The 19,016-nt window shown below is 40.4% G+C and overlaps 1 protein-coding gene across 1 annotated transcript in view; it reads right to left on the minus strand.

Moving 5' to 3' along the window:
* The window catches only part of pla2r1 (phospholipase A2 receptor 1), a 155,619-nt gene that overhangs the window by 86,667 nt on the left and 49,936 nt on the right, over nt 1-19,016 (minus strand). The window contains exons 3-7 of the mRNA XM_043693844.1: nt 9,366-9,539; nt 9,113-9,277; nt 6,755-6,868; nt 5,807-5,956; nt 950-1,138 (exon numbers count right to left, since the gene is read on the minus strand). Coding sequence (XP_043549779.1) covers nt 950-1,138; nt 5,807-5,956; nt 6,755-6,868; nt 9,113-9,277; nt 9,366-9,539 — 792 coding nt within the window. The remainder of the gene's footprint in view (nt 1-949; nt 1,139-5,806; nt 5,957-6,754; nt 6,869-9,112; nt 9,278-9,365; nt 9,540-19,016) is intronic.

A 19,016-nucleotide genomic window follows, 5' to 3' on the forward strand; every position in this document is an offset into this window, starting at 1 on the left:
GCGGTCCTTGAAGAAGGGGGCCATCTGTGTTGTACGTATTTTGTACTGGTCCTCCTGGGAGCAGATGCGGCGGAGTCGAAGGAATTGGGAGAATGGGTTGGCGTTTTTACAGGGGGCAGGATGGGGGGAGGTGTAGTCCAGGTAGCTGTGGGAGTCGGTTGGTTTGTAGTAGATGTCCGTGTTGATTCGGTCGCCTGAGATAGAAATAGAAAGGTCAAGGAAGGGGAGGGAGGAATCTGAGACTGTCCAGGTGAATTTGAGGTCAGGGTGGAAGGTGTTGGTGAAGTGGATGAACTGTTCAACCTCCTCGTGGGAGCACGAGGTGGCGCCGATACAGTCATCGATGTAGCGGAGGAAAAGGTGGGGGGTGTGGCCAGTGTAGTTGTGGAAGATGGATTGTTCCACATATCCTACGAAGAGGCAGGCATAGCTGGGGTCCATGCTGGTGCCCATGGCTACTCCTTTCATTTGGAGGAAGTGGGAAACGTCGATTCTCCTGTTCCCTGGATGCTGCCTGACTTGCTGCGCTTTTCCACAACACATTTTCAGCTCTGATCTCCAGCATCTGCAGACCTCACTTTCTCCTACCTTGGAATGGTCCAGGATCTGATAACCTGTCCAAGGTGATTGAAGACTAAGTGTGTAAAGCATTGTTTAACTCCAATTTGAGGCATACTAATTTGACATAAATGATCTTTTTGAGATATTTTGATCATCTTATTGTGGAACCCATTAGCACTGCCATTAAGCTATTGAAACGTTACAGTAAGAGGTCATTCATTTTGGACAGAAGAATAATCTTAATAGTATCCAGCATTTAGCTGTGGCCCATATAACTAAGCCCTGAGTTCTGATACGCAGCCTCCCACTCAATATTAGTAAAACTTTTTTACTGTAGTTCCAACTCTCCTGGGCTATATTAAATTTTATCCAATGACTATATACTCACCATTTTTAAACTGGTTGATCAGAACAGCCACATCTGCTAATGAGTGAATACTAATAAGTTCACTTCCATTTAGGCGGCATGACATCAGGGCATCTTTCCAGCTCAAATCTTCTTTATGCATTTTGTAGCAAAATCCATTGTAGGAAAGCCAGCCAGATTCGCAGTATGTGGTCCTATACTGCCAGAATTCTGATATTGATAACAAGAGCAAAAGAAAAGCATTACAATCAACTGAATTCCAAAAGTATTTTACAACTAGCTCAGCACTTAGTGGTGTGTTGTCAATGTTGTAACTGTGGAACTGTGGCAATAAATTGTGTAAGAATATTCAGACTTTAGGTTTTGGTTGAAGCATTAGCCAGGACACTGGAAGAGAACTGCTATGCTTTTCTTTGAAATGTGAAAGATTTCATTGCACTGTTCACCTAAAGAAAGATGAGGGCTCAGTTTACAATCTCATGTAAAAATTGGCACCTCCAAGGGTACAGCGCTCCCTCAGAACTACACTGTAATGTTTTTGAAGATATTGTGGTCACATTTCTGAAGTGGGATTTAAATGCGTAAACTTCAGACTCATAAGGAAGAGCTCCAGCATTTAGCCACGGTCGAGTAATAAATGTCAATCGAATACTTTGGGCTTGAAATTACATGTTACATATTCACAGCGTGATTCATACGTTTTCAGAATATAAAACATTTAGTTGCAATGTAATTTCTCAATGGAAAGACTAGCAAAAACTGTGGGGAAAAGGCAGGTAAAGCAAAACCTCAAAGGTAGCCATTTGGGAACTAAACTTGAGTATTACTGAAGGAAGGCACACTTTTGTTGAGGTTTCTTCCCTGCATTCATAAGGACAATACACAAGAATACAAATTTCAGGGAAAGCCAACATTACTTACCATACTGTGAGAGGAAAGCGCTGATTTGTTAGCAAGCAAACACTCATTAGTCAAGGCTTTGCCATGGAGAATGCACTGGTCTGTTGTATCAACAGCATGTTCTTTTGGCTGTTTGCAACAAACAGGTTACTTACTATATCTAACTAGCCCATGCTTGCAAAACTCTCACAACACATTGTCTAACATTAGATGTCGTTCTGCAATTGGTCAACTTTTGTATACTCATTTGTGGGACCTGGGAATTACTGTCTGGCCAGCATGTATTGATGCCCCCTGCTGCCCTTGATAACTTTCCTTAACCACTGTAGCATCCGTGCTGTAGGTAGATCCACAATGCGCCTAGGGAGAGAAATCCAGGAATTTAACCCCCAACAGTGAAGGAACGGTGAGATATTTCCAAGTCAGGACGGTGATGTTCCCATGTATCTGCTACCTTTGTTCTAGATGGAAGTGGTTGTGGGTTTGGAAGATGCTGTCGAAGGATCTGTGGGGAATTTCTGCAGTGCATCTTGCAAATAGTACACACTGCTGCTGCTGAGCGTTGGTAGTCAAGTGAGTGGACGTAGTGCCAATCAAGCAGGTTGCTTTGTCCTAGATGGCGTCAAGCTTCTTGAGTGTTGATGGAGCTGAACCCATCCGTGCAAGTGGGGAGAATTCCATCACACTCCTGACTTGTGCATCCTAGATGGTGGACAGGCTCTGGGGAGTCAGGAGGTGAATTACTCACTGCAGAATTCCTAGCCTCTGACCTGCTCCTGTAGCCAGTGTGTTTGTATGAAGATTCCAGTTGAGTTTCTAGTCAATGGTGACCCCAAGGATGCTGATGGCAGGGGATTCAGTAATGATAACAACATTGAATGTCAAAAGGTCAGTGATTAGATTGCCTCTTATTGGAGATTGTCACTGCCTCACATTTGTGTTACACACGTTACTTGCCTCTCGTCAGCCCTAGCCTGGATATTGTCTAGATCTTGTTGCATGTGAGCATGGACTGCTTTAGTATCTGGAGGTGTTGAATGGTGCTGAACATTGCATAATTATCAGTGAACATTCCCACTTCTGACCCTATGATGAAGGGAAGGTCATTTATGAAGCAGGTGAACTTGTTTGGGCCTATGACACTACCCTGAGGTACTATAGCAAAGATGTTCTGTAACTGATGATTGACCTCCAACAATTAGGAGAAAGTGAGGACTGCAGATGCTGACTTCCAACAATCACAATCACCTTCCTATGTACCAGGCATGCCTTCAAACTTTGAACATCCGGAATGTGCAAGCAATTATGCCGACAACCAATTCAAGATTATCAAACTGGACTAAGTGTGGTGCACTTGGAAATTACATGAATAAACAGGGCCCAGAAAAAAGACATGCGCATGCACAACACAGGTGTCCCCAACATATATGTCAGTCATTTGCTGGATCATTTCTCAGGCAGAATTAACCTGCCAGGTTGAAAATTCAAACAAAGCTTTGATGTCATCAGTCAAATCAGAATTAACGTGTTTATTCTCTATGGCAATGCCTCTACAGATCAGGTCCACTGCTAACCAGACAACACTCTCCTTTCATGCAGTATACATGTTAGTTTTTCTTTTGCATTCCCATTCTTGCAAAAATGTCTTAAAGAGTGCAAGACAAAATGTGCCTTTTTTCAGGAAAATCTGAACTAAATGTAATTCAAAGATATCCTGTGCTGACTTAAGATCAGTCAGAAGTGTAAAAAACACTAAAGAATGGGTAATGTCTTTTTCAGTCATGATTGAGGAGAGATGTCTATAGTTAGCTCCATGAAGAGCTTAATTTATTCAAATGGATCTAATTCAAATAAATGTTGGAAAGCAATGGGTAAACAAAGAAATCCTTAAAACAGAAACAGAAATGGCTGGAGAAATTCAGCAGGTCTGGTGGAGTCCAGTAACGCTCAGCAATTCTGTTTTTCTTTCAGATTTCCAGCATTCACAGTTCTTTGTTTTATTTAACTTTTTAAAGCATCCAGATACTTTTCAGTTGGGATTTAAAGTTAATTATGTCACAAAGAGTAAAAACCATTGTTAACATATAAACGTTTAGAGACTTTTTAAAACACAATGATCAGCCCAACAAAGACAGCCACTACGATCATGTGACTGGATTTAGCAAAACTATTCTGTTACCTTCTCCAAAGTCAATGTAAGCGAGATAGGCAACATTCAAGCACCTCCTGATCAGCTCTGATGTTCTTCCTGGCTGTACAGGCCTCTAAATGTGGAATCGTAAATCAACGCCACAATTGGCATGCCGACACTGATCACAATGTACGGAACTGTAACACAGCTTAGTCGGAATGGGTCTGCAATGTTAACTATTGTATTTTTATTAGCTCCAGAACAAGTCTCCAAGAAAAACTCTTAACGGAAAAGCCTCTGGCCCATAAAAATAAGCCAATATGGATCTACAACTTTTCTTTTTTCCATTTACGGGATGCGGGTGTCACTGGTCAGGGCCAGCATTTATTGCCCACGTCTAATTGCCCAGAGGGTAGTTAAGAGTCAACCACATTGTTGTGGGCTTGACATGTAGGCCAGACTAGGTAAGGATGTCAGATTTCCTTCCTGAAAAGGAGATTAGTGAACCTGATGGGCAAAATGAGTTTGCGTTTATCTGAATACTTGCTTGTGGAAAGTAAATCAGCTTGGAAGGTAAAGAGGCAGCACACATTGGCATCCAGAACAAGCAGTGAAGAGGTCATTAGAGTTCAGGTACCCTCAGCTGGACTCACTGAGCAAGCATTACAAATGGATCCATGCTTGGAATGCAAAAGCTAGCTACAAAAGAAAAGAATGGATGGATCTTCTTTGTAAATTTTATGAAATGATCAGCAGTGTGATCCTCACAAAAAGAGGGAGCTCCGGAGGTGTGAGTACCAGACTGGGAAACAGAAGCAAATTAAAGTGAATACCTAAGTTTTGGTCCATTTGGGTTTTGACTTGGGCATAGTGAAGGAAACTGCATGGTCATAGAAACATATAGAGGAAATCTTGGGTGGTAATGAAATAGAACAGTGGCTTAAGCAATAAGGGTTTACGAGAGAAATTGTTATGATACACAACTTTGTTCGATTCTGTTTAAATTGTTTCACTTAAAATGTGAAATATTGTGGAATTATTCTTTCAGTTAATAACTAGAAGTTTGAATTTCTTTTTAAAACCCCTCTCAAACCTCCTTCAAGATAATAGCATACTGTAGGATTAATTGGTAGAAATAGATAGTACAAATTACATATCCCATTGTAACAAATTACCCAAGTGAATTCCATTAATGTAGCAATTTGTGCATTCACATTAGTAAAAAAAAAATCAATAAACCTGCTATACTGTGGTAAAATACCAACTGGGAGAGAAGTGTGGCTTACAAAAGTCTCCCGTCTTTGAAATGTCCATAAAACAACCAGAATTGGTATGCAAGTATTTCCTCACACACATGCCAAGAATGAACATTAAAAATAGCAAATGCATTGACTGATTTTTCAGCTTTCGTTTTGTTTATGACTTGCAGGCTAAGTGGACTATGCAATTTCACACAAAGCTGACGGAGCAGGAAGATCATAAGTTGAAATTCTGTTGTCCTGCAATGGCTGGTCCCAGCCAGGGCAACCATGTCAAAGATATAATTTATCTTTGCATTTGAAATTTATGAAAAATAAAAACTGCAGTCATTACAGAAATTCCTATTTCTGGACTGATTAGCACTTTCTCTTAGTAGTGCATACACACAAACAGTCGATTACGGAAGGATTAGCCATGATTATGAAGACCTTGAGAGGTCAAACATTAACAGTATTCTTTCTGTAAATTCACACATGCACTGAATTAAATGTTTGAAGGCCATGACATTCTTTCTAACGTTCTGTAATGATACTTTCTACAAACTAGTAATAGAAATGAGAAGATAATTCATAAAAATCCTAACTTACCAAAGGGTTCCACTTTTTTTGTAGAGTTGATCACTTTTTCACAAATGTAAGGCAGAGCTGTCTCACACACAGCACTACTCCAACGGTAATCAAACTTAGAACTTAGTGACCCACAATGGAATGTTCCCAGTAATGAGCCCTGAGGCTGATCTGTAGAACATAATATTGAAAAGTTTGGGCAGGTTCAAATTAGGGAATGCTCTTCACATTGTTTCCTACTGTTTTTGATATTAAAGGCATTTCAGTTTTAGACCATTTGTGCAGTCTGACGAAATAGAGAGATTGGATGGAAGTTGTTTGTTACAGTTCACAAAAGCCAAGGGTGGGGTTGTCACATTATGTCAACCGACCCTCCAAACAACATCAACTCAAACCCATCCCCTACCCTACCCTTGCATTTTCCCACAGCTAATGCTTCTCACCTGCACAACCCTGGACATTATGAGCAATTTAGTATGGCCAATCCTCCTAACCTGCACATCTTTGGACTGTGGGAGGAAATCGAAGCAGCCACAGGTAATCTACGCAGAAACAGGGAGAACACCCGAGGGTGGAATCAGACCTGGGTCCCTGGTGCTGTGAGGCAGCAGTACTAACCACTGAGCCACTGTGCCATCCCAATATCTAAAGCAAACACTGTCCATAATTTGATTACTGAGAAATTCAATTTAAAATGGAGGTATGCACCTGCATGTGTCTGTGTATTGTGCATGCATGTGTGCGCATATGTGAGGATATGTCTGTGCATGCATGCACACGTGGTGGTGGTGATGCGATTATGGATTTTAGCACCTTCCCTCCAAAATCCTTCATGATTGCAGATTGTAGTTATGGAACAAATCAATCTAAAACCCAATCAAGAATGTATCAATTTGTTAAAATTGAATAAGAATTGTGGGGAACTCGAACACTTAATGCTAACACCAGTCAAAAGAGCTTTCCAAATACCTGTGTCCCAATTCACAAAGCTCAAAGGTTCTCCATCTGACCACTGCCACCCAGCAACTTCATCCAAATGATTAAGGCCGATCCATGCCAGAATTCCAACATTTTGTAAACGTTCTGTAACAAATGTTTGCAGCAATATGAAATTTCACACAAGTAGATTTTAAGATATCTATCTCTTCAGTGCCAGATTTAATAGCATAGAGAAACACAAATTAAGCAAGCAAAAATATGCAACAAGCTAAATCAATGCTTTAAAAAACAGAAATTACAGCAGAAAGTCTGCAGGTCTGAAGAAAGGTCACTAGACTAATTATTAATTTGTTTTCTCTCTACAAATACTGTCAATTCTGCTAATTTCTCCAGCCATTTCTGTTTTAGTTTCAGATTTTCAGCATTTGCAGTTCTGTTTCATTTTAAGTGAATGCAGTATTGTGTCATATTAGTGGATTAACACTTCTTTTGTTTTCACATATCCCATTAGTAAACTCAACCAAATTATGTTTCCTGGAAGAAAATTGCAGGAGAAGAATTATAACAGGTGCCCACATTACAAAAGTAAATTATTAATTCCACTTAATTGCCCAGTGGAGTAGCTTAAGTGATTTTTAGCTCTTATGCTATTTCAGGGAAATCTATCCAATGTGGCTATGTAAGTAAAGTTTTTTTTGTTTTTCATTCAAATCTGCAAACCTGAGACTACTTTATGTGCTGAAATTTTCATCAACCAATACAACTGACATATGGCTGAAGTGCAACATTTTATTACTACCAATCTCAATAAAAACATCTCCAAATTGGAACAACAGTATTTAGTGTGAATATTCTTTCAGTGTATGATAGAGCAAAAGCCTTTAGTCAAACTATGTGCCACTTGACTTTTCACCCCTCACTGCCATCGGTTGTCATTTATTCAACCATGATATCCCCATGGCTAGAAATCCTACTAGTGTCACCATGTCAAAAGCAGCCAAATTTGTCACAAATGTATTTCATATAGGTGATGTCATTTTGGAAAATAAATCTGTGCACCATTTCCAAAATGCATCATGCAGCAAAAAAATTTATGATCCAATGACTTTATAAATGGCTGTGGCTTAATAAACAAAATTGTAGGTTTTAAAATAATTAAGCTTGTGACGTTTGCTGTCAAGATTGGTAATTATTGTACATCTCCAGTTGTCCCATACAGAATGGGACCTTCCTCTTTAACCACTGAAGTCCATATGGTGAAGCTAATCCAATAAGGAGGGAATTCTAGGTTTTTGATTCAGCATACACCAGCCAGAAAGGTGTGCAACTTTGAGGTGATGGTGTTCCCATGCATCTGCTGACCTTGTCCTTGAGGTGATGTTTCAGATACCGCCAAAAATAGAAGTCTTATTTACACGCTATAGTGCATCCTGTGGATTATAAATGCGCCAGCCACAGCACCACAATACAGTATGTGGATGAATCATATGTGTTCACAAAAACTTCTTTCCTTTTTGAAATCCATTAGGTTATTTGTTCCATCACCAGTGCAGCAATCTGTGTTCCATACTTACCACTCCTGTCACTCACCTTCATGCTAATGTTCCATCCATTCCACATAGCTAAATGATAAGGTGTCAGAATCCATCTCATCCTCATTGGATCTATTTTTCTTTGCTCCCTTTTGTTTTTCATTCCAGTCTGCTTCAATCAGCCATTGTTTGATTCCAAAATTCAATAAAGTAAGAACGAATGAGGAACTTATCTACTTTATATCTTTCCAAGTCCAAGTGTCAACAAACACTTGTGATATCGTGGTGCTTTCAAAATTTAGTTAGATTTTCTAAATTGAATAACAGCATTAAACAGACATTCACTGTCCTATAAATGCTGTTGAAATGAATGAGGTGAGTCATTTGAGCCACCTTTGTTCATTCAAAATTATCTGCAAGGCTCCCATGATGGTGATATTTATCAGAAATAAATATTTTCATTGACAATCCAAAATCATGCTACTTTTGGGAGAAAAGCATATTAGATAGTGTAACATGCTCATCCAGGAGATACACTAAGAATTAGTTAATTCTGCAGCATTCATATTAAATGTTAGCATGATAAAATTGTGGTCATTTGAATATGAAAATCTGTTTTATCAATGTACATATTTATATCAACACTAGCATTAATTTTTTTTAAGCTGCTGCTATAAATTTGATTTCATTTGAGGCGAGTGACAGCTAGTCTGGTGCTGGAACTTTACATCAAGTTTATGCTTTGTCCACATAAATCAAAATCAATTTTATAAATTTTATAAAATGGGTGACTGTGATAAATTTGCAGTTGCCTCAGGCTTAAAAATAAGGGCAGTCCTTATTTATAAAAACTCACTGACGATGTACTCCTGCTCCTTAGGATCTCTGATAGACAGCAAGTCTCCTCCTTGTGCCTGACATGAAGCATGGGCCTCATTCCAAGAATGAAGAGCCAGAAGATTATACTGGTAGCATGTTGGTGAAAAAGGATCTTTTTCCCAAAGCAGATCACACCCGGGATCTGTAAAAAAAAACAGAATGGAAACCACTAATTGCTGGAGTTAGAAATTTTAAACTAGTAATGGTACACAGCTGGCTTAAACTCTTACCCAAATTTGGACAAAATCCCCATGTTTCATCAACATCGTAATTGCTGGTGGTTGCACACCAAAAGAGTTTATCTTCTCTCCCTTCATTAGTACATTCATGGTACCACTTATTATTATATTTAAATGGAAGAGCACACGGCATCCCACGTGAGTTTCCAAGTACAGTATGAACTTCTGCAAAATAGAATGAGAATTTATTTGAATAAACTGTTATTATTTTATTCTTCATTTCAAATACCTATCAAATGTACAACATTAGTTAAAGTTCTGTTAGTTTTTCCACCAACGTGGGAAGCCGGAACATTAAAGATTCAACTGTCCAACATGAAAGCAAATGAACCTACAGCGAGCTCAATATGAAGGGCAATATCCTTATTTACTTCCAGTTTTCTACATAAAGGTGGTATGACCAGAACAAGACTTCTGTGGATCATGAAACTGCATAGAAACAAGAAACAGAAGAGTTGTAGTGGATGGCACTCTGTATTGCACCTTCCAGGTGATATTATTGCTATCATGTATTTTCTTACAAAGAATTCTTACAGGCAGAAAGGTTTTATTTTAAAAACTAAACTGGTCTCATTTGAAGAATACTTAATTTGTTAGGTGATTCACATGACACCAACTTGAATATCTGAGGTGAGCATTCACTCAAAAGAATCAGGTTTCCAGAAGCTATTTACCAGGTGTAGGGAGGCATTTTTTAAAAAGATTTTACAAATCAATTGCAGTTTGCATAATGCTGTTTCACATCAATTTTGTCATTAAGAATTTGAAGTGTAGTCCAACAGTTTAAAAGGAGCCTTGTTTCATTTGTCACTGTCACCTCTTTCAAGGCTTGAAACTGTCCATTTAGCACACCTGCACTCAGTTATTCTGATTTGGGAGACTGAGGAAGTGGTCCAGTTCTACATGCATGCTAGTGCAAGCCCATCTCTGGCAGACATTCTTTGGGAATCAGTCTCACTTGGAACTAGCAGACCCAAGGTCAAAGAGTTCTTGCATATTCTATTAGCATGGTCTGAGACCTTCAAAGATAGTGGGAAATTAGCATACAAAGCTGATAACCAACTTCTCAGAGTGTTCCTACAAACTCAGGACATTTACAGGGATTTGATTAAACCCCGTGACATAGTTTTGCCAAATAAACAGTATTTTGTATAATATGCAAGTGGTCATATGAAATATAGTTTCGAAAGAATGAATTGCATTGAATGAAGCTCCTATGTTAATATCAGGACATCTCAGTGTACATGATTGATACTGTTGTAATGCAACAAAATAATGCAGCAATCAATTTGCACACATATGTCACAGACATCAAATGAACTTGTGAGCATAGTCAGTTTTAATAATATTGCTTAAGGTATAGATTTTGGCAAAGACATCAGGCAAACTTCCATACTCTTCTTGAAACAACATCCTGAGGATTGTTTTTTACATTTGTTTACTGGAGAAAGATGAATATCTTATCTGAAAGCCAGTTTCTTCAACAGTGCAGACACTCCTCAGTATTGTATTGATCTGTAGTGAGATTATGAGCTCAATGTTCGGGAATGGGGCTCAAAATCACAAACATCTGTTTCAAGCAAGAGTACAGTTACTGAGCCAAAATTGACACGGAGTAGAATTTTAGCCTTGTGGAGTCATGGTAGATGATTCCAGCTGACTAGACAAGTCAGATCCGAGTGTGAAACTTACCTTAAAGACTGAAGTTTTATTTTTATTTACAAGTAGGTCAATCACTGGAAATGTGTACACAATGTAACTTAAACAAAAAGAATATAAATGTTTATGATACAAAAGTAGAACAATCTCACTATAATATCAGAAGGAAATGATTAATCCCATTCATCCCAGGAATACCCTTACAGGCAGTACTCGAATTCAGCTGACAGTCACCACCATGCTAAAGCTTCTTGCTCAGCTGGCACATCTAAATTGGTTTCCGTATAGCAAATTGCTACACATTCATTAGATTCTTTTTTTAAAATTAATTTCTACAATTCTCCCAGCGATCTTTTAAGACAATTTGCTAACTTAGCTCAATAATTCTTAATTTGGTTCCCTAAATTGATGTCTTCAGCAGTCTTGTGGGATAATCTTCTTGTCTGATATCCCAGAGCTGTCTGCTTCTGGAGCTTTCTTCTGGTCGTCTTCTCAGAGTCATAGAGTCATAGAGATGTACAGCACGGAAACAGACCCTTTGGTCCAACCCCTTCCTCTATTCATATACCCATCCAAATGCCTTTTAAATGTTGCAATTGTACCAGCCTCCACCACATCCTCTGGTAGCTCATTCCATACACGTACCACCCTCTGCATAGTTGCCTCTTGGGTCTCTTTTATATCTTTCCCCTCTCATCCTAAAACTATGCCATCTAGTTCTGGACTCCCCAACCCCAGGGAAAAGACTTTGTCTATTTATCCTATCCATACCCCTCATGATTATATAAACCTCTGTAAAGTCAACCCTCAGTCTCCGATGCTCCAGCAAAAACAGCCCCAGCCTGTTCAGCCTCTCCTGATAGCTCAAATCCTCCAACCCTACCAACATCCTTGCAAATCTTTTCTGAACTCTTTCAAGTTTACAACATCTTTCTGATAGCAAGGAGACCTGAACTTGCAATATTCCATCAGTGGTCCAATCAATGTCCTGTAAGCCACAACATGACCTCCCAATTCCTGTACTCAATACATTGACCAATAAAGGAAAGCCTACCAAACGTTTTCTTCACTATCCTATCTACCTGCGACTCCACTTTCAAGGAGCTATGAACCTGCACTCCAAGATCTCTTTGTTCAGCAACACTTCCCAGGACCTTACCATTCAGTGAATAAGTCCTGCTGTTAGAAATGGGGTAAAGTGTTGTTTTTGCAGATATAGAAAAAGCATACAGAAAAGGGGTACAGCAAGAGAACTATTAACCATGCAGGTATTTAGGGACTTTTCAGTGTATAATTGTGGTTAATTAAATACTAACTTCGGTGTGTAATTACTATAACAAAAAGTTTTTTTTTGTATAATTATGCTTTCAGCAAAAAGCTGAGATAACTGAAATGCTAGAGCTACACAAAATGATACAAGTTAATGAAATGTCCGAGGATGGAATGTACCAGCAGAATTGATACAAAATCTAGATGTACTGTCGACAAAATAAATGTATGTGTCAGCACTTACAGAAAGGAAGGTTGCCAACCTGGGGAAGGGGGAAGTAATAAGGGTGGAGCACAGCTGGGCAGTGGCCTGGCACAGTAAGAGAGATTGGGTAATAAGGAGTCTGGAGAGATGACCTCACTCAGCTCAAAGGGTATAACTGTACACTAACCTAAGTTCTAATTTGCTCAATCGCTTTGTGCAGTTGTAGCCCGTACTTGCAAGTCCGTAATAAATTGTCTTGTTTCCAGTTTTGGTGGTCTCCATCTAAATTTTATTGAATTTTGTTTCTAACACTGCTAAGATTTGCGTTCCCAAAATGCAGCACCGTACATTTATCTGAATTAAATGCCATCTGCCACTTCTCAGCCCATCTGATCAAGAACCCGTTATAATCGGAGGTAACCTTCTTCGCTGTCCACTACACCTCCAAACTTACAAACTATACCTCTTATGCTCACATCCAAATCATTATATAAACGATGAAAAGTATTGGACCCAGCACCGATCCTTATGGCACTCCACTGGTCACAGGCCCCCAGTCTGAAAAACAACCCTCCACCACTATCCACTGTCTTCAATCTTTCAGCCAGTTCTGTATTCAAACAGTTGGTTCTCCCTGAATTCCGTGAGATCTAACCTTGCTAACCAGTCTCCCATGGGAAACATTGTCAAATGCCTTACTAAAGTCCATATAGATCACATCTACCGCGCTGCCCTCGTCAATCCTCTTTGTTACTTCTTCAAAAAACTCAATCAAGTTTGTGAGACATGATTTCCTATGCACAAAGCCATGCTGACTATCCCTAATCAGTCCTTGCCTTTCCAAATACATGTACATCCTGTCCCTCAGGATTCCCTCCAACAACTTGCCCACCACTGACATTAGGCTCACTGGTCTACAGTTCCCTGGCTTGTCCTTACCACCCTTCTTAAACAGTGGCACCATGTTTGCCAATCTCCAATCTTCCGGTACCTCACCTGTGACTATCGATGATACAAATATCTCAGCAAGAGGCCCAGCAATCACTTCCCCTAGCTTCCCACACAGTTTCAGGGAACAGCTGATCAGGTCCTGGGGATTCATCCACTTCTGTGCGTTTCAAGACATCCAGCACTTCCTCCTCTATCATATTGACATTTTTCAAGATGTCACCATCTATTTCCCTACACTCTATATCTTCCATGTCCTTTTCCACAAATTATTCGTTGAGTATCTCCTCCATCTCCTACGGCTCCACACAAAGACCGCCTTGCTGATCTTTGAGGGGCCCTATTCTCTCCCTAGTTACCCTTCTGTCCCTAATGTATTTGTAAAAACCCTCTGGATTCTCCTTAATTCTATTTGCCAAAGCTATCTCATGTCCCCTTTTTGCCCTCCTGACTTCCCTCTTAAGTATACTCTTATTGCATTTATACTCTTCTAAGGATTCACTTATTGGTCAAAGTATTGAGTACAGGAGTTGGGAGGTCATGTTGCGGCTTTACAGGACATTGGTGAGGCCACTGTTGGAATATTGCGTGCAATTCTGGTCTTCTTCCTATCGGAAAGATGTTGTGAAACATGAAAGGGTTCAGAAAAGATTTACAAGGATGTTGCCAGGGTTGGAGGATCTGAGCCATAGGGAGAGGCTGAACAAGCTGGGGATATTTTCCTTGGAGTGTCGGAGGCTGAGGGGTGACCTTATAGAGGTCAACAAAATTATGAGGGGCATAGACAAAGTCTTTTCCCTGGGGTCGGGGAATTCAGAACTAGAGGGCATAGGTTTAAGGTGAGAGGGGAGAGCTAAGGGGCAACATTTTCACACAGAGGGTAGTACGAGTATGGAATGAGCTGCCAGAGGATGTGGTGGAGCCAGGTGCTGGCAGGTGGGACTAGATTGGGTTGGGAGATCTGGTCGGCATGGACGGGCTGGACCGAAGGGTCTGTTTCCATGCTGTACATTTCTATGACTCTATATCCTGTCTATGTCTGATGTATGCTTCCTTCTTTTTCTTCACCAAACCCTCAATTTCTTTAGTCATCCAGCATTCCCTATACTTACCAGCCTTTCCTTTCACCCTAACAGGAATATAGTATCTCTGGACTCTCATTATCTCATTTCTGAAGGTTTCCCATTTTCCAGCCATCCCTTTACCTCCGAACATCTGCCCCCAATCAGCTTTTGCAAGTTCTTGCCTAATACCGTCAAAATTAACTTTTCTCCAATTTAGAACTTCAACTTTTAGATCTGGTCTATCCTTTTCCATCTCAGTTTTAAATCTAATCGAATTATAGTCGCTGGCCCCAAAGTGGTCCCCCACTGACACCTTCAGTCACCTGCCCTGCCTTTTTTCCCAAGAGTAGGTCAAGTTTTGCATCTTCTCTCATAGGTACATCCACATACTGAATCAGAAAATTGTCTTATTCACACTTAACAAATTCCTCTCCATCTGAACCCTTAACACTATGGCAGTCCCAGTCTATGTCTTAACAAATTTCTCTCCATCTAAACCTTTAACACGATGGCAGTCCCAGTCTATATTTGGAAATTTAAAATCCCCTACCATAACTATAATTCTAAAAAATAGCTGAGATCTCCTTACAAGTTTTTTTCTCAATTTCCTTCTGACTACTGGGGGATCGATAATACAATCTCCATAAAGTGATCATCCCTTTCTTATTTCTCAGTTCCACCCAAATAACTTCCCTGGATGTATTTCCGGGAATATCCTCCCTCAGCACAGCTGTAATGCTATCCCTTACCAAAAATGCCACTTCCTCACCTCTCTTGCCTCCCTTTCTATCTTTTCTGTCGCATTTGTATCCTGGAACATTATGCTGATAGTCCTGTCCATCCCTGAGCTATGCTTCTGTAATTGCTATGATATCCCAGTCCCATGTTCCTAACCATGCTCTGAGTTCATCGGCCTTCCCTGTTAGGCCTCTTGCATTGAAATAAATGCAGTTTAATTTATCAGGCCGACCTTGTTCTCTGCTTTGTCTCTGCCTGCCCTGACTGTTTGACTCGCTTCTGTTCTCAACTGTACCAGTCACAGATTGATTTCTTTCCTCACTATCTCCCTGGGTCCCACCCCCTACCTTACTTGTTTAAAGCCTCTGAGTAGCTCTCGCAAGTCTCCCTGCCAGTATATTAGTCGCCTTTCAAATTAGGTGCAATCCATCCTTCTTGTACAGGTCACTTCTACCCAAAAGAGATTCCAATGATCCATAAATGTGAATCCTTTTCTCATACATCAGCTCCTCAGCCATGCATTCATCTGCTCTATCCTCCCATTCCTGCCCTCACCAGCTCATAGCACCAGGAGTAATCCAGATATTACTACTTTCAAGGACCTCCTTTTTAAATTCCTGCCCAACTCTCTGTAATCTCCCTTCAGAATCCCAACCTTTTCCCTTTCTATGTCAATGGTTCCAATGTGGACAATGACCTCCTGCTGGCCCCTCTCCCCTTTGACAACGTTCTGCACTCTCTCCGAGACATCCTTGATCCTGGCACCGGGAAAGCAACACACCATTCTGATTTTCTGCGGCTGGTCACAGAAACGTCTGTCTACAGAAAAGTCTGTCTGTACCTCGGACTAGAGTCCCCTAACACAATTGATCTCTTGGAACCCAACATACCCCTCATTGCATTAGAGCCAGTCTCAATACCAGAAACTTGGCTGTTCATGCTACATTCCCCTGAGAATTCATCAGCCCCTACATTTTCCAAAACAGTATACTTGTTTGAAATGGGGATAGCCACAGAAGACTCCTGCAATAACTGCCTACCTCTCTTACCTTTCCTGGAGTTAATCCATCTATGTGACTGCATCTGCGACTTTTCCCCCTTCCTATAACTGCCATCTCTCACATCCCCTTGCTCTTGTAAATTCTTCATTGTCTCTAACTGTCTCTCCAACTGATCCATTTGGTATGATAGGATTCGCAACCAATGGCATTTATTGCAGATACAATTCGCAGTAACCCATAAACTCTCCTTAAACTCCCAAATCCGACAAGAAGAGCATATCACTCTACTAAAGGCCATTTTTGATCCTGTACAATCTACAGACCCAGAAAATAACAGAGTCTTACTCCTCTACAAAATACTACTCCCAGTCATGGCTTATATTTTCAGTTTAATCAAGAGACATATCTCAAAAAAACATACAATCAAGAAAGAACCCACTCTATTCACGACTGCAGACTTTTTGTAGGCCACACTTAAAATATCCACTTATTTGTTTCTGTGCTGTGACCTCTCTGTGAATTTCACTGTTCTTTGACACTGTCATGTAAGCAACTCAGGGCTTTTCCAGACCTCTCTCCTTGGAGTCTACTAATAGCAGCTCTGCTCTTCCAAGTCTCGCCCCTTTGCTCACATGGGATACTTCGCACTCTGTGTGTGGTGGCCCTAAAACTCAAAACAGCAACAATGGAATGATTATTGCTCCAGGTGGCTTGGTGGTCATTTACATAAAATCACGTGACTTCTGGGAAATGCTGTTTTGAATTGTATTCAAAATATCTTTGACCATCTTTTGAAACAAAATCCAATCTCCATTGAAGTGAAAAACTAAAATTCTGCTATATAGATTCATCCATACATGAATCCAAGGAGTCAAATAATACCATGAGCTATCATAACAGGTGACATTAGAAAAAATACTTGAAAAGAATATGTTCCCCACACCTGAGCTGTATTACTCTAGGTGGGACTGACGCAGTAGCAGCAAGTAGTCAACAAAACTGCATATGTGATCAGTCAGAATTAAGTTCCTGATAGGAATCTTTCCAATGTTGAATCAATCTCTTGCCAAGACCTAAGTCTTGCAGGTACCTGGAAGTAATTTCTAAAAGCAGGAGGGGTTATTGATGGTTTCTCTCAATTCCTCGATTATTGAGTTCCAGGAATGTGTCACCACACCAGTGGCCATGAACAAACTGTACTGTAGCTATTGCTTATTTTTAAATTTTTAGAAGGCAACATTTTGAGGTCCATTATCTGCTTCAGTAGAGGCCACCTCTTCTGCTGGGGCTGCCAATGCTCTAGAACATAGGTCCCTCTAATTGGATCTCCTGTGGTACTTAGTTGGAGTACCAATATAGAAGTAATAGCTGTTGGGTACCTCCTTGAAGATTATGCTCAGACCTCCCAGTCTCAGATGGTCTGAATGACCATGAGATATAATTAGATTCCCTCAAAATTCTAAGTGCATGGATAATGGAATTGCATCAGATATTTAAACTGCTAATGAGCAATTACCCAGAATCTGAAACACTTCTTAAAAGTCTCCAAAATTGGAGTTAGGAGGCAGTGACTTCAGAAGGTTTCAACCTGCTTACTTGGAAACTTCAGAAGAAAACTACTTATCTTCCTGAGCAACCATACTACAAATAATACCCTGCACCCTGCCCCTACCCCAACTATCAAGTGAACCACTTCACCACCTCAACATCTACCACCCTTCCCCCTCTCTTCGTATTCCCTCACTCTCATGCCTTCTCTCTATACTTTCTCAAAGAGACATGGAACCTTAGCCTACTCGTCTACGCCATACATCTGGGAGGGTGTGAAGCCACTATCAGCCATCAATTTGCCACACTAGCATTAATGACTGAAAAGCATGTGAAGATTGTGTATTTGAATTCAAAGCTACTTCCTGCAGTTATGGCTCATGAACTCTGTATAGCTTCTATAGACGGAAAAAAACAATGGATAAAAGAGCTGAACTCCATATTTTGGATCAAGGGACACAACCTATATTTCCACACCAGAAAGGATGATCTTGCTGGATTTGGTATAGACATATTACATCATTAGAATATGTTATATCTTCACTTTCAATATGCACAAATGATGTGATGGCAAGAGACAAGCATCCACAGAATTTAAAAGGGCTAAATTGATAGAATCAAAGAATTCCTACAATATGGAAGCAAGCTAGTCAGCCTACACTGACTCTCCGAATAGCCACCCAACCTGACATTTTTGGCCTGTGGGAGGAAACTGCAGCATCCAGAGAAAACTCATGTAGACAAAGGGAGAATACCTGTGCAGAGTTTGCATAGCCATTCAACAATGGAATTGAACAAGAGTCCCTGGTGCTGTGAGGCAACAGTGTTAACCATTGAGCCACTGTGCTGCCCATTCAGATGCCAGCCTCAAGAGGTATTCTAAGCTGCTGAGAGGCTCGATGAAAACCAACTCATAAGCCTGTACTGGCCCTGCTGCTGCTATTGCTGCTGGTGTTTGGAAAGGGGAGGAAATGCGCTTGGGACATACAACTGAGTCAGGAGAGAAGAAAATTCAAATGTCTTGAAACAGGCATGGAATTAAAATGCTGAAAATGTGTTGCTGGAAAAGCGCAGCAGGTCAAGCAACATCCAAGGAGCAGGAGAATCGACGTTTCGGGCATGAGCCCTTCTTCAGGAATGAGGAAAGTGTGTCCAGCAGGCTAAGATAAAAGGTAGGGAGGAGGGACTTGGGGGAGGGGCGTTGGAAATG

The sequence above is a fragment of the Chiloscyllium plagiosum genome, chromosome 7 (assembly GCF_004010195.1).
Source record: "Chiloscyllium plagiosum isolate BGI_BamShark_2017 chromosome 7, ASM401019v2, whole genome shotgun sequence".
In the NCBI taxonomy this organism is placed as follows: Eukaryota; Metazoa; Chordata; class Chondrichthyes; order Orectolobiformes; family Hemiscylliidae; genus Chiloscyllium; species Chiloscyllium plagiosum.